Below are 16902 nucleotides of genomic sequence, written 5' to 3'. Positions count from 1 at the left end.
GGAAGACTTGGTTCAGGAAGTTATAAGGTGATGTAAGTTTTCTCCCATCAAATTGAAGAGAGAGTCTGGCCATCAGAGTAATACAGTTTAAAAAACCCCAACCAACAAACATGCCTTTTACTACCACAAGTCTTTTTGAGAGAAGGGAGGTAATCCAAACATGTACATCTCCACTGGTCTGATCTCAGTCAATATGCAGGACTGTCTGATGATCTTTGAGGTCCCTTCCTACCCAAAGCGTTCTGTGAACTTTGTAGCAAAGGCAAAGTAAAAAGCAGGAAATAATGGAAAACAACTAAAACAATGCAGTTAGTTTATAGCAGGCAAACTGCTTTTCTTTGATTTTCAGTCTTTAAATTTCTCTTGAACGATGTGACAAAGAGTAGAGCAAATCTACCCAGATTTTGGAAAAGCTGCTGATGTGTTTGTTGCCTCTCCTCTTTTCTGCCACTGTATTTAATGGATCACAATCAGCTTAATGGCAGCCCTATGTTAGCTTGAAAAATGAAGTGCCAAGCCCAAGAGAATGCTGCTTGGCTGAGAATTACTCAAACATTAAGTGATATATTTGTATCATCTAAAACAAAACCCCTCCAAAATTAAGGAAGTTTCCTCTTATGAATTAGCACTTGTCCATTACAATTTTTTTGATCATCCATACTGCCTAGCGTTTTTAAAGTTACCATATTTCAAATAGACCAAGTGTTCCTTTGGGAAAAAAGATTTACAAGAACTGGAGAGCAGCCCTGTGGAAGTACATTGGTTTCAGCAAAAGACATTATTTTCCAGGAACTACAGGTCTCAAGGCTTATATTTGTATTTAAAACAAAGGAGAAAGGAGACTGATACCAGAACAGGAAATGACTCTTTGATTTGGTCCTCCTGGGATATGAGGAGTATTTTGAGACTCTCCTCCAAAAGGGGCAAATTAAGTCTTTGTGAATGCAGCTGCCTTGCAGGTCTGTTGATTGTCATGGAGTCTTTCCATATCCCCTGCTGCAGCTGAGGGACTTCATTCTGCAAGTAAATCCCAGCTGACCTACCTCTCTCCAGAGCTGAGAGGCTCATGGACAGTCTTGAAGGACGTGTGTCAGAATCTCTATTAATTTACTGTTGTGTCCACAAATGCTGGAGGAGAAAGCTTTTGTCTGGGGCAGCTTATTGTAAAGTGCAGCTTAAATGTGATACCTTGTTAAACAGAATTGAACTCAAGATGTACAGAAGCATCTCAGACACTTGAGTTTGTTCTTTCTATAGAACACAGTGAAAAATCTGTTACTAAGACTGTGCCAAATCCTTTTCCCAGGCATTTATGAATGACTCCAATTGAACAGGGTCCTTCACTTATCTATACCAAACATTTAAAAATAAAAAAACTATGCTGCAGTGTCTTTTTATCTGAGCTTGCTTTTAGCTATACAACCCTTAAACACCAGTTTTTATAAAAACCAAGAGCAGACTTTTTAGACAGAATGATGGTATTCAGACCTGTTTGAGTTAGCGGTGAAAGAAAAATATTTCCTCTGCAGAGATTTCTTACAAGCCTGATGAAATTGATCTGTCTTGAAATTTGGATGTAAATTGCTGAGTCTGCTCTAAGTATGCAAGTTAACATTCTTCTGTTTCCCTGCTGATACTCCTTCTGGGAGTGTAATGCTCCCTTTGTTATGCCTGCTTAATGTTGCCTGCAGCTGCACCTTCAGAAATCCATACAGTTACATAACAAGCAACAAAATAATATCAACGAAATAAGCAATGTGTTTTTTAAAAGACTGTTTCCTGTCAAAGGCCTGGAGAAATTACGAATCCTCCTTTGGTCTGATGGTGGTTAAGGAAAATCAGAAATCTGTTTTAAACTTGAATCTCCTGTAATGCTTATTACTCAGACAATTTCTCTCTACCAAATGGCATTTTGCTTGCTTTGCTTTTCTTTTATTCAGTGATGTCTCCTGAGAGATCAGGTAGAGCATAAAGATTTCTAGAAATCTGAAATGGTGTTGCATGGCTACGGCTCTAGTGCTTTGCTTCACTATGGTTGCACAATGCAAGGGTAAGGTTTGGGAAGAGGTGTGCCATACAGTGAAATGTGTTTACTTAAGAATAGTTTATTTTGAAGACTTCTGAATGTTCAAATTGGAACTTAAGTTTGGTGAACACTATTTTAGGTGCTGCAGCAAGTTAGGACCATAACAGTTTTCTGGAAAATGGTAATGATAAAGAAAAATCCTGCTTTGATTTTACAAATGTTTAATCTGTCAGTATCAGTAAAAATTGTATATCAATTTACTGTGTTATATTTTCACTAGCAGCAGTATTTGTTTGATCTGGTAGAAATAATTACTATTTCATTCTGGAAAATGCCATTTGAGCTTGAGACCTTAGTTTTTATATTGCAATGCTTCGTTATTTAAGTTTAGGGCCACCTGCTTCTTATGACAATATGCTTCTTGCCAGACCATAAGGAGACAGAGCTGCCAAATGAAAGGGAGTAGTCATCTCCATTGCAAAGTCAATAGTCTCTAAAGTTTCTAACTCTAAGGCAATAACTCTTTCACCTTCTAATAAATAAAGTGCATTGGTGGGTGACTGAACAAGGTAGAATTACTTGTGGTGAGATCAAAGCAATACGGCTATAAGGGAATCTGAAGTTTGTTTGACTTCAGTATACTTCTCTTTCTACTAGTACTGAAAAGAGAAAAACCCTTCTGTTTACTTAAGAATAAAATATTCAGTATGCTACATAGCAACTTCTAAATATTTCCTTAATGCTGTACTTTGTGCTCCTGTGCACCCCAGCAGATGTATTTCTCGTGGGGTGTTTGTTAATACTAAGATAACATACTGAAGAGAGATGAGCACTGTTCTCTGCATGACTGAATGAAGACATTTAAATTCGGCTTAGCCAGGGAGGTAAGACCAGGTGCAGCCATGATCAGAAGGAGCAGCTTTTGCAGAATGTGTTGATGTGGATGAAGAGAAGTGCAAAGTAGTATCTTAACTGCTGAGGCCCACAGAGGAGATCCATGAGAAGTTTTTCATCTCAACTCTAGAATTGTATCCTCATTGTGTACCCCAAAGTGAGCAAAGGAATGCATCGTGAAAGTAAGCAAGGGGAAGCCAATTATCAGCAGAAAGAGAGTAGTCAAAGAAAAGAGAGCTAACTGAGAGTTTCCAGATTAATCTGATTGCTTCTGTCATAGGCTTGGGGCAGGAAGTGCCTTTCTTTTATGCCATGGTATGAGGTGATGTACCTTTTGTGAAGCCCTCTTCCTCTTGAGTTCTGCACTGGTGGTTTGAATTCTGGCTGCCCTTTTGAAGAAGTGATGCCCTTAAAAAAGTTGGAGAATGCCTGGCAGCAGTCTAGGAAATGTGGTGGAAATCCTACAGGAATTACAGAAGAGTAACAAGTGTCCTGTGTCTTCTGCTGACCTGTCTGGCGCTTCCTGTGACCTCAGTTTTCTGCATTACTAATTTTCTGTTTATTTTGTAAGAGAAGGAAAGGAGGCTTTCACTACAGATTAAAGCCTCATTTATTGTTCACAATCAGGTTTTTAGCCTAAGTAAATTTTTGCTTTAATAAGAGGAAGATGAAGAAGAGAAGAAGAGAATAGACGCAGACCTTCCATTAGATTTTGGTTTTCACATCAGTATCTGCCACCTTTCACTTTTTCTTTTAAATTCTTAATTTTAGTCACCCAGGTAGAAAACTTGATTGTAGTCTTACCGTAAGGGGTCACTACTTAATAATGAATTTAATTATCGTTTATATTTCTAGGTAAGGTGAGTCCTGCATGGTTGAGATAATTGCAATTGCATTGCCCACAGTGATAAATTATTTCTTCTAGTCTGAATCACGTGTCAAACCAGCATGACAGGTTTTAATAACAATGTCCTGCTAATAGAAATTTTTGTAACAATGAATGGTCCTTTTGGGACATTGACATGAGATTAATGGGCTGGTGTTGCACACTGAATATGGTACATTTCATTAAACTGAGCGGCCCCAGTAATTGAAGTAGACTTGAGCTTTCCTTGTCCTTGGAAGTCCTTTGCTTTCAGGCAATGCTGAGTTTTATAACTGCAGAGGAGGAGTATTTGATGATAGGAGAGCAATTTAGGTGCTTTATGAAAAGTTTAACTGACTTAGTATTTTAAAAACAGTAGTATGTCTTGTTTTTTATTCCTTTTATTGTTCTGAGGTTTGCAGGGTCATTTACATAATGTGTACTTACTTTGAGGGGCTTGAGTTTGGATTTGCATGGTTATAAACATAGTTGTTAGTTAATATAAGGGTCACACATCAGCTACTGTGTGGCAACAAAGATACGAATTTGTGAAGTGTCACTTCCTACACAGTGGCTGATATGCATATGTCTTTGTTTTTTTCCTCAAGAACATGGTAATAATTTTTAGCAGAATTGTTGCAGCATGGAAGCACAGAATCTTGTTTTCTGTTCAGTGAACTATATTTTCCTAGTGGCATTTAATAAGTAGGTTTAATATAGTTGGTACCAACGTTGGAAAAATGTACAATTCTTTTTTAAATTTATCTTACTTCATAATAAAAATCCGTGTATGTGCTTGGAGATGTGCAAATACAGTAAGAAATTATTTCTTATCATCGCTAATTTCTTTGACTCTGTCCTTGTTTTATTTGCTTGTTTCATGTTTCTTATGTGTTTGTTTGATGTAGGTGTAACAGTGAGAGTCTGCACAAGATGCCAGAGCAGTGGCTGAGCTGCGTGTTAGATGAAATCAGATCTTGTGATCCTTCTTCCACACTGTGTGCAACCAGACGGAGTGCAGGAATTCCATTCTACATACAGGTGCCAACTCATGTTACTGCCTCTGACTTCAGTGCATTCTCCACAAAGGACATTTGAAAAACGGAAATTATGTCTTTATCTTTCCTACTTCAACCCCTTTTAGTCAAACAGTTGGGGTTTTTTGTCTTTTTTATACAGACTTTGCTCGCCTTTGTGCAACCAGTAAGCCATTTCTAATTAGACCACGTTTGGCACCTCTGTTCAATTGACTCTTGAGATTGTTGGCTTGTGGTAGATTTCAGTGGCATTTCTAAAGACTGTGTTTAGGCTTTGTGTTAAACTGTAATAATGCTGGCAAATTCATAAATTAATTCACAGATTAAGAAGACTTTGTTAACCATTTAACTGTGTGCTACTTCAGTGCAAAGCAGGAGGGTGGTAAAATATGAACAGACCTTCACAGAATTGTAAAATGGTGGCCTAGAAAACACTAAAAAGAACTTGGGAAGGCCACTCAACAGCAATAAAGCACAAGTGTCACACTAACTGGTGTTGACTGGCCATCTCAAGTGCAGTGAAGTACTGAAGACTTCCATCAGTGAACGTGGGGCCATGCCCCCACATTCTTCCCACTCCCACCATCAGCTCCGTAAATCCCAGGGAATTTGACTTCTGCCAAGTTCAGAACTGAAGGCTGATCAGCTGGATGGCAGTGTGTTGTCTCTGCTTGAAGTGTCACCACTTGCTGAGTGCCCCACATTAGTATGCAGCAGCTCATCCAAATCCTTGTGGCGTCAGTCACTGCAGAGTTGGTTTTGCAGATTGCAGTTGACCTGTTTTCATTCCTTCGTTCCTTAAAGCAGCCATATTTGCTTTCCCCTAAATTCACCTCCATGATTTGGATTTTCAACTAGTTTTTTGAGACAGGAGTCCAGGATTAACTATATGATTTGTAACTTTCTCCACGCTCTGACGTACAGTCTCAAGCACATTCCAAGAATCTGAGGGACTGCTGGGAGCAAGCTCTCCTTGCCAGAATAATTCATCTTGCTTGTTTTCCACTCTGAGTTTGCCCTGAGAAAGTTGAGGCAGCCAGCTTCTGTCTGACCTCTTATGTCAGTCACAGCCTGCTCCTGGCTTTGCTGGATGTGTGTGTGCAAGGCAGCAGAGATCAGAAGTAGAGCATTGGTTTTGGAGACTTTTTTCCTGTTCAATTTCAACCATTAAGTATCTTTCTCACTTATATATGTAAATTGTCTGCAGAAGGAATTTGGTGATTCCTTGTTTTCTGGTTTCCCCGTTCACACCACGGAGTTTCAATCTGGTGGACATTATCTAGTTTTAATCTTGGCAGTGTGAAAAAACCAAACATGTTCAAATAATTTTCTAATGTAAAAAGTTAGGTTACTGTAAGGACTAAGTGGACCCGGTGGTATCCCATTGCAGAAAATGTGTGTAGTCTGCAGTTGGCTTACTGACTCTGTAGGGCTAAGCTTGCACTGTGCCACAGCACTGTGGATAAACAGGTCAGATACTACTTTTTTTGACAGCTCTGGGAGAGTACAAAGTTAGTCTAGTCAATTAACAGGAAGGTTTGAAATTAACATCAGGATTTGTGTGACAAACTATTTTCAAATTGTAATTTTATAGTAAAAAGAGGTGATGGTATTCATTAGCAGTAGTTAAGAATGTTCCTGTAAACTCAGTAAATTAAATTAGTTGATTAATTAAATTGAATTAAACCTTGAATGGCATGGTGCATTTAGATAAGAAGAATACAAATTCTAATGTGTATCCTAACAGTAGTAAAAGAAGGCTGTTTTATTAGTGCATAAAATTGAGACAGTGTGGTCTCTTCGCTATTTACATCCTGTGATGTGTTCTTGTTTAACTAAAACACATATTTTAATGAGAATGTGTAATTTTTAAGGTTACAATCATTCCATGGCTGCTTTAAAATAGGAATGTTATTATTGAATAGTACAAAGATGCAACTCCAATTAGTGGGTGGGAAAATATGAGTTTCAGCTTTAACATGATGAAATTTTAGTCCTCAGTTCACTCTCCTCTACTTCACAAACACCTTTTTCCCCCCACCCCCGCTCTCTATGTTTCTTCTATCATAAAAGGTGCTGATAAACTGACAGAAAATACTCCTGGGTTTCTGCCTGAACTCTGTACTTTGTTTGGCTTGCATTTGATCCATTTGGTTCTTACTGATGCTGAACAGACTCTAGGCCCCAAAGCACAAATGGATAATAATCTTCTATTAGTAATAAATGGTTTATGATTATCCGTTTGTACTAACTTGTGCAAATTATACAAGAGTACGAGACAGAGAGAAAATGACTGTTCTAAATTCGGTCCTGAATTTTTGGAGAACTAAATTAGAGTATTTTCATCTCAGCTGGATGTCCAATCCACTGAAATATTGCTTGGAGATGGATACATCTCTTCTCTTTCTTTAAAAATGTACTGCTTGTTTTATCCTGTGTTGCAAACCAGAATTTGTTGTTTGGCCAGCCCTTATCTCAAATATGTGTTATTAACCTAAAAAAAAATCCATACTAGGAAATTTAAGTATGTATACTACAGCTTATACTTCTGCTGTCATAAATGCTATGATTTTTATACTGAGAAGCTTTGAACAAAGCTAAGAGTTGAAACTGAAACAACTTCTTGCGAATTTTTCTTTTGTCTTTCGGTATGGTCAGAAGCTAGGCTGTGGTGTGCTAAATATAGCAATGTGGAACAGAAGAGGTAATACAGAAAAAATGGCTAGAAACACCTGATTTTTAATTGTTTTCTTCTCCTTTCTGTAGGCTTTGTTAGCATCAGAACCAAAGAAGAGCAAAACAGATTTACTGAAAATGACAATGAAAGAATTGATATCTCTGGCTGCACCTTTGAATGAATCATTAAGTGTAATTCCACAGGTAAAATCCAGCCTCTCATCAAAAGGCAAATGTCAAAAGTGTGTTTACACTATTTCAAACAGTTACAGGAAGTGTGTGTTTTTAATAAGGATATTCTGTTCTTATTATCTATAGCTCAATTTTAAAATGTGTTTGCACATGCAGAGGTTATGAAGTTACTGTAAAACATCCTAAAAATTGGATTGGGCATAATTCCATAGGTTTTTTCCTAATACAGCAAAGTCATATATGAGCAATTTACCGCCTGTAGTGTATTTCTAAACAGGTGAGTAACTTCCTTTTTGCAAGTTTGTAAATGAATAAGTAAGCTTTGCTTACATTTAAAGTAAACAAATTAGTTATTTATGCATGAATGGTAGTAAAACACTGCATGAAAACTGATTTTATGCATACTTACTCACTTCTAAAACTTCAATTCATATGTTTGGAATACTAAAAAAACTTATTTTAAAGGCAAGACCTTTATCTTCAAAATGCAGTCATCGTATACTTTGTCTGTTTGTAAGTGCAAGCCATAATTTGTTCACAATACATAGAAGTATGTCCTAATGACTCTGCCAGAAATTCTGCTGGTATAAATTTATGTAGCCTTGTCAAACTCGGTGAAGCTACATGTATTACCACCTTCCCCTACAGAGGATAGAGAAATATCAGAAAATGTTCCATATGGTAAAGCAAGCCTGGCTGTCAGTTTTAGCTTAATATTGTCCTCCTGTGAGTTGTAGTTTATTTTTTCTCACAGTATCTACAGCGTGTCAAGAACATTGGAAAAGATGATTCTGAACTTCAAAAGTTATTTTTACAACCATGATAAGCTAAGGAAAAAAGAATGTTGGCCTTCACTTCCAATGCCTGGACTATAGTTGTTAGAGGAATATGTTTTTAAACTGTAACTGTTTTTAACAGTGTTTACTGCAGCAGGATTTTAATGCATTTTTAAGCAGCAGTATTTCTTGTATTTAATATGGAAATAAAGTGCTGTAAATGTGTATATAGATTGTTTTCGCTTTGCATGTACACTGTTGTAATTACATAAACTAAATTTAAGGTATTTACTAACGAATCTATATTTTTCATATATTTTTTTCTTCCACAACAGGTTCATGCTTTAAATATCCTCCGGGCACTGTACAGGGATACACGTTTAGGGGAAAACATCATGCCTTATGTTGCAGATGGAATAAAAGCATCAATTCTAGGGTTTACTTCACCTGTCTGGGCAGTAAGTTAATTCTTAATTTTGCTTCTCTAGTTTAGCAGGATACAGAGTGGTGCTGTTCAGTGAACCTTTGGTCATGTTTATAAATGGCAGTACCACAATTTCTGAACGTATTATTTTAAGATATTATAAAAAATACTGTGGACCTGCAAAAAAGCCATAATTTTGGTCTTAGTTTTTTGATTTTGTTTAATTTTTCTTAATGTGGAGTGCTGATACTCACAAAAAGTAGGGACAATGATTACCTCATAGGTAGAAGTGTCTCTAGCTGTTAAATTTGGAGTCAGTGCACTTAGTTAGTCAGGAATTTATTTGCATGCATTCTGACTGTTACTTTGCTCTTGAATTGAAGATTCCGTATGGCATATTGAGGTAGAGCACTTCATGATCTGCTATGCATAATGGTGAATGCTCTGAACCACTAGAAATCTGGATGCTTTCCTTAAATTAAAGATGGACATCTCCAAAGAACCTGAGTTTTCTGGTAGTACCATATTGATTGGAAGGATGCTCTGAATTAATAGTTTCCATGTGCTGATCTGTAGCATGCTTTTCACTCAGCTGTTCTTCTTTTTGACTGTACATTAATGGCAGTATTTAAAACAAAACCTGTGCATTTCAAGGGGACTTTTAAAGAAGAGTTTATATTTTTTCTTTAGGTACGAAATTCATCAACGCTTCTTTTTAGCGCTCTGATTACGAGAATTTTTGGAGTTAAAAGAGGGAAAGATGAAAATTCCAAAAAAAATAGGTAAGCTTCACTTTGTGCCAATTACAAGTTTGCGAAACATGACCTTACCGATCAGCAATTTGAAAATGTTGCTAGATTTATGAATATACTTGAATCACGATGTTACAAGAACATCTAGCTGTGATTAAACTGTGCTGCCAAGAAGTAAGTGGTAGGGCCAGAAATACCTGCTGTTAAACACAGTTAATTTGTACTCCTGTGCAATTTCACAGAAGTGGAATGTCACTGAGAGGTTTTGCTGCCAGTGGCTCTTCCAAAAGCCCAGTGTCTCTTGTGGTCACAAAAGAGCCCTATTGCTCTTGAGAGCAAAGAGAAGGGAGTAAAAGGGAAGAGGAGCAGTGGTTACACGTGTTGACTTCTTCCTAGAGCAGGTCTGGAGGTAATTATCACCCCTACTAATGTGAGATTTTTCCCCCTTTGGTCTTCCTGCTCTAGAACAGTCATGTCTCTTTCCTTGAGGCTCAAAAAATTGTGGCTTGCAGAGCCGTTTCTCTTTCCAAAGGATTCTCCCCTTGGATTCTGTAGTCCTTCTTCAAATCCCATACTATTTCACTTTCTATGAAACCAGTTCTCCTCTGACTCTTAAAACTCCTGAGTCCTGAGCATTCCAATTTCTTTGCGCCCTCCAGTTAGTGCACAAGCACTCCCATGTTTTCTTTGGCCTGCAGCCTCTTCCTTCAGCTTTTTCAGCAAACGAAGCATGTCCATGCCCTGTGCTCTGTAACTGAGGTTTCTGCTCTAGGAGGGATGTGAAAATAACCCTGGATGTAGGATAAACTCATTAAAAAGTATCCTGGGTAAGCCCATGGGGCCATAGAGTGGTCATGGTATGGATATTACGGTAACCATTTCAGAAATTCCTAATGGATTTTCACATCACAGGCAAGGCATTCAGTTTCTGAAAGAAGGCAATTGTTACAATTTACCTTCAAAAATTCCACTCTTTTTTATAGTGGCTGCTTACTGTTGATCCATGTAACTAATAAAATTTTCATGCATATTTTGAAAAACTAAATGTCCTGGGATGATACTAGTCTGTCATCTTTTAGATGTTACATGGGTGCAATTTTAGCTGTGTGAAATAATTGATTTCAGGTGTCACTTGGAAAACGTAGTTACTGTGCATGTATGAACATGAGGAAGAAATACAGGTTGGAAACTGGAGGGAGATTTCCCTTAGAAAATGACTATTTCCCCAAAACAATTTGAAATGTTAGCTGCTCCACTGCCTGAAGTTATTCCTGATTTGTCATAAACCCAGATCACTTCTGAATTCACTCCTGTAACCATCCTGGAGCCCAACCAGAGAAATAAAAAGTTTTTCATTTCTTGCCTTCTTACTTTGGTTTTATAACAGCATTTAAAGTTGCTTTTTTTTCTTTCATTTTTATATTGAGCATTTACTGAAAGAGATAGACACCCCGCTTTTTTAAACTTCTGTTCTTGGGAAAAACTTGGCACTAAGTTCTGCAGTGGGGAGTCAAACTGACTTCTCAAATGCATGCAGTGTGATGATCTGTGGAATCTGAGATTTCTGTTTGTGAAGCTGCAGAAAGTAATGCATTTGAGCATCTGTTTGGTATGGGAGATACCAGAAGAAAGGAAAGGAATCTTCTATGTAGCCAGATTATGTTGATGAAAATGCTAATGTTAATGTAACTGGCCTTGTTGACTTGCTTTTCTGAAAAGTTTTGTTTACAGTAATTTCTTTGTAGTAATTTTGACCAAAAGATGTTAAATCTGGGCTGGCTTTCTTTTCATCTATTCATTTAGCCATTTTGCATCAAACATTGCATGTAGTCACTTCTACTGTTTTCCATGTGTGCTTGTCAAAACCTTGATACAAGGATTGGGAAGACACTGTATAAGACAGATCAGTCAGATACAGGAGGTGTGAAAACAGGCAGAGATTTGGTTTGTAGCTCCTGTCTGTACAGGAGAGCCCTGCTGGTGGGTGTGAGGTGTGTTTTGTTTGGGAAGAGAGAGGTCTGTGTTTCCAGGGTTTGGCACCACGAGGTGTCACCGTTGCTGCACAGCTCCTGCAGTCACATCCCCAGGGTGCAGCTGTGCTTGGGTGCTTTTGGAAGCTTTAAACTCAAGGAGTGTTTTGCTGGAACAGAATTAATAGATTAAAGAAGCGTAATTTTTTTCCCCACATCTATATCTGGCACCTTATTTCAAAGCACTGACATTTTAGAAACTTGTATCTATAGGAGATTTTGTGAAAGTCACCTGGGTTTGAGCTGCTTGTTCTGTTGCCTTGAGGGTGTTCTGTTTACCTTTAGGGGCAGTCTGTCCAGAGACCAACTCTCCCATTAGGACACTGCCTAGGTTTCCCTCTTTACATGATTTTAGATTAGGAGGTTAAATCTGTCATTTCTGGGTCAGCAGGGAGTTAGGTTGTTGCTGGGCTATTCTGGGCATCTCTCTAAAAAAGGATGGACATTGTGACTCGTTTCTCAAGAAGAGTTCCTATGAATCTGATGGAATTGGGGTGGTGGGGAGTGTGTGTAGACTTTCAGAAGGAAGCTTTGCTGGAACATGAACTATTGATGCATCTTTTAAAATCTAGCATGGACAAAAAGGTGAGTTGGAAAATTAATATGTGAAAAATAACAACCGTGTGCAGTCTTGCAAGTAGAAGATAGAAGAGGTGTGTGAAGACTGTTAAACAGTGGTGCATGCAACTATACATGTTGAGCTTTGTCTTTCAGTGAAAATAGAAGTCTCTGGCTTTTTCTGAGAAAGACTGTATAAAAACTTCTACTGCTGTTTCAAGTGTGTTAATGTCTGTATATGGGGAGGGTGTGTGTGTATATTTGCCTAAATGATGCTCTGAATTTCAGACAATTTACATTTGAAAAATGGTCTAGTTAACACTTATCTGTACAGGGTTTAGTTTAGGTTTTGTATACTGTGTTTGGGAATACAATTTTCTTAAATGCTATGATAATTTAAAATCTACAAGACTTGGAATGACATTCTAGCCACTTACATGGACAGGGCATCCATTCATTCTCTGGGTAATCTATTCCAGTGCTTCACAGTGAAGAATTTCTTCTTAATATCTAATCTTATCCTGTCCTCTGTCAATTTAACACTATTCTCTCTTGTCCTGTCCCTACAGACCCTTATAAAATGTTCCTCTGCAGCTCTCTTGGAGGCACTACACTGGGGGGCCTGGTGAAGAACCAAGTACTGTGCTTGGTTTAATGCAGATTGATTGAATAGGACTTTGGACAGCAATGAGTTCTGTAGGCCAATGAGTTTTTTCTCTCCTTTTTTGATTAAATAGCCACTTCTTTTTTTCTTGTGCAGTCAATTTGCAATGTAGATTTGCTTGTTACATGCACTTTTCATGAAGCTGGGGTCTAGTATGTGCTTCATAGTTCTGTTTCTTTCATGGTCATTTCTTTTTCATCTTACTGTTGCTGCAGATTGCAAATCATCTGAAGTAAATTTTTGCTGTAGTTGATTTCAGGTCCCAGTGTCACATAAAAAATTAGGATGCCTTGAGATGAAGAGATATATACATACATATAGATATAATTTTATATTTATATACATATATATATATATATATAACACAATAGTTAATGCAGAGCTGAAAATCAAACTGAAGATCAAAGTAACTTGCATGTACGGTTAACAGAAATTAATTGTGAAATGTAATTAAACTTCTCATCATAGAGGAATTATCTTCTGTCCAAAGGAGTTACAGCAATAATAGTGATACTTTCATCTAAATTTTTATGTACACATATATATGTATGTCTGTATATACACTGCATATATGGGTGGTTTTTTTAATAGTGGATCATCCTGGTTTATCTGAAAATGAATTTTTTTGATTTGGAATACAAATGTTGTAGAGTCCTTTGCAAGTCACCAATAGCCTCAGGTAGAGGGTGGGATTAAAAGAAAGAGTGGGAAGTGGGGAAACCTCCTCTGCTTCTCATCTTGGTGGAGGAGGTTTCAAGAAGGAAAAGCTTTAGCTCTTTGGTTGAAAACCAGGGTTTTGAGCAAGGCTGAAATGGTACAGTGCAATCTGATGATTTTTACAACTGGTGTATAGATGTATATATTTGCATTTTGGGAGGAGGGAAGCTCCTATGTATTTATAGTCGAGGGAAGGGACAATGCATACACAGAAAAACTCCTAGCTGTCTGCAGAAAATCTGTGTTGACTTAATATTCATACTGCTTGGAATTTGAGTATGAATGCTGCCATCTTTTCAGTGTTGCTCTAGATGTATTTGGAAAGAAGAAAACAAATTTTATTGCCATCTACATAATACCTTGTCTTTATTTTCACTTATAGCTGTCAGTAGATGTTGATGACTTAAAACTCTTGGAAAGGGGAAACTTACCTTTTTAATTCCAACAAGATGAAAACTATGTAGATGTTAACAGGTTATGAAGATGCACTGCTGGCTGTGAGGCAGACAACATGCATGACTGCCCTCTGCTTTCCTTATTTTTACTGCAAGTTCAGTGTTCAGCACTTCTCAGTAAGTAGCTGCTTGCACACTTGAAGGTCACTGAGTAAAATCAACCTAACTTCTAAAAACACTTAAGTTCTTTTTTTTTCCTCCTAAATTGCATGCTTTTTCTTTAACATTAAGGTTTTTAAGACAATAAAGAATTGCATTTAACACTGTGAAAAGTTAGAGGAAAACAGTAGAAATTGGATGTTCTCCTGCAAACCTCTTTTCATAACATTATCCCTAAATTATATCAATCTGGTATTATTTTCCTTTTCTCTAAGATACTTTTGAGTTGCAGCTTAAAATACATAAGAATACATCCTAAGTACACGATTCCTGTTGAATGTTCCACTCTTGGCAGGCTAAACACTTCCAGTATTTCTAATTTAGCAGCTGAAAAGTCTGTCTGACATCAGTGATGTTTTGTCAGGCTTAACAGCAAGCTTATTAGACATTTTCAGTGGATCATACTATGCTCTGTAGGGCTTCTGGAATGGGTCTGTGCTCTCCACAGAGGAGTGGCCAAGACTATTTTGGGATAAGCCAAAATAAACATCGGCGGTACTGATGTGGTCAGGCTGTAATGGCACATCGGTGTCATAAAATGGGATAACCCTTAGGTGAGTTGCCCTGGAGGGAATGCTTACAGTGACTCTGGCCCGAAAATGCTTGGTGCTGACTTGGAGATGCAGCAGTGTCAGAGTTCCTGAGTGCCAGCTGAGGTCCAGCTCTGTGTTAGAGGATGGTGACCACAGCCATGGCTCTAGGAATGCTGAGCCTCTTGTGCCTGCTCCAGCGGGGAAATGCATGTACAGTTTGATTCACAAAACTGGCCCCGCTGAGCTCTGTACCTTTTGGACAGCATGCTGTCAAAGGGCTGGGATTGCTTTATCTTGGATCTTGTTAGTGATTCCCTAGTGGATTTTCTCTGGCAGCCTTGGCCTGTTGCAGCTCTTCAGTTGAAATACTGTGTCAGTGACAGTGAGGTTTCATGAGGTGACTGAGCCATTTAAATGCCTCTGGTCCTTTTCCTCTGTCTCCTTCTGTGGCACCTTTTGCAGCCTGTTCCCTTCATGCCACCTAAGTTGTTCTGGTGAATGCTTTCAAGTAGTTATTAAGGATTTGTTGCAGTACACTGCCTTTTTGAGGGGGTTGTTTTTGTTAGGAAAAAAAAATCCCTTCCCCTTCTGTGTGCCAAAAATAGGTCGCATTTGTTTTGTTCAATTTTTTTTTTTGTTTTTAATGCTCTGGCTCTCTTTTTTTTATTGACTTTGACAGATTTAGAAGATCTTAGAACCATCTCAAGAAAACATGCAAAAGTTCAGGCTGACTCAGATAACCGTTACGGCTTTTGATGATTAATAGTTCAATAACAATATGCTTGTTTAAACATTATTTTGCACAGGCTCCCTAAGTGCCTTTATAATAAGAATAATGATGATAAGGTGCTATTAACTTGTAAGTTGAAGGTAAAATTTATGGAATTTTTGTGCAAAAACAGAAACAAATTGAAAACAAGCTGCTAAACAAATCTGTTTCCCTCTGTGTTACTTCTCCAGTTACTCTGTTTGTTTTACAGGTCTAAACTAGAACTCTTAAATTCCCTGTAGCAGAAAATATGGACTGTTCTTCTTGAGCCTGAGGATGCTCTCTGTCTATATGATCTCTGCTGGTTTTAGGAACACAATGTGGGTCTTTTTGATAAAATGCCTGAAAGCACAAAACCATTTTACTTCAAGACTTTATCTTGTATATACCCAGTCAGAAAAGCAGTCACATTTCTGGGGCCTAAAACACACTTAAAGCACTGGTGTGCAAATGTGTATTTCTGCTCTTCGGAACAGGGAGTATCTTCATAACATCCTGTCTTAAGTCAGCACTAGAAAATAGAAAGATGAACATGGTAAAGTGACATGAATGAAAGTTTACCCTCAGTTAGACATCCTAAAAATATATATGCAGGCCCAAGGTAACTCCAGTCGATTCATTTGTTTTAAATAAATTAGGGGCCATAATGCTCATGTTTATTTCTACCAAGTGAGTAAAATGCATTCCATGAAACAAAAATTACTGTAAACTAGCCACACAAATAGGTAATTTAGTTTCTGCTATAGTGTTAGAAGTTTTCATTAGTATGAATAGAGGTAATAGTTCTATTTTGGTCTGTGCATAATGTAGATATCCCTTATTCATTAACTTCACTATACTAAGTAAAAAGCAGTTACTCTTCACAGAATACTTCCAGAGAGAAAGTATGGATTATTTGAGGTGAAATTTGCATTGATAAATTTGTGGTAAGAGATTAAAGATAACAGTGTTACAAGCAGTGGTTGAACAGAATTCTTGGAGACTTTCTAGAGATATATGCATATCTCTTAATTCTAATTCTATTTGTGTGTGTACATACATTTGTATGTACATATACATATATGCACAGTTCAGTGTCCCAAAAAAAGTTTGTTAGCAGTAATTATATGTAAAATAATTACTTTAAACTTGGTTTCAGATATAGTTTTATATACATGCATAGACAAATGTACCTTTATATATATGTATATCAAAGGTGAGTGGTGATTAATGTGTTGATGTAGGTGCCAGGTTGTATCTCTGATGTTGGGTTTAAGTGCTGTTCCCCTGTTGTTATTCTGAGCCCATTGTATGCATACTTCTCTATCTAGCCTCACAGCAAAAGTGCTCTTGGAAAAGTACTCTTCACAAGTTATTTTATTGACTTGTGTGTTGC

At 37.6% G+C, this 16902-nt stretch overlaps 1 protein-coding gene across 3 annotated transcripts in view; it reads left to right on the top strand.

The window, feature by feature from the left end:
• The window catches only part of THADA (THADA armadillo repeat containing), a 217139-nt gene that overhangs the window by 88043 nt on the left and 112194 nt on the right, over positions 1–16902 (top strand). For all 3 annotated transcript variants that reach the window (XM_085054961.1, XM_085054962.1, XM_085054963.1), the window contains 4 exons: positions 4694–4826; positions 7589–7702; positions 8802–8924; positions 9581–9672. In XM_085054961.1, the coding sequence (XP_084911087.1) occupies positions 4694–4826; positions 7589–7702; positions 8802–8924; positions 9581–9672 (462 nt within the window). The remainder of the gene's footprint in view (positions 1–4693; positions 4827–7588; positions 7703–8801; positions 8925–9580; positions 9673–16902) is intronic.

This window comes from Lichenostomus cassidix, chromosome 3 (genome assembly GCF_008360975.1).
Source record: "Lichenostomus cassidix isolate B80296 chromosome 3, HeHo_3.0, whole genome shotgun sequence".
NCBI classification, from domain to species: Eukaryota; Metazoa; Chordata; class Aves; order Passeriformes; family Meliphagidae; genus Lichenostomus; species Lichenostomus cassidix.
The sequence above is the reverse complement of the archived record's forward strand: the minus strand, read 5'-3'. Positions and strand labels throughout refer to the sequence as shown.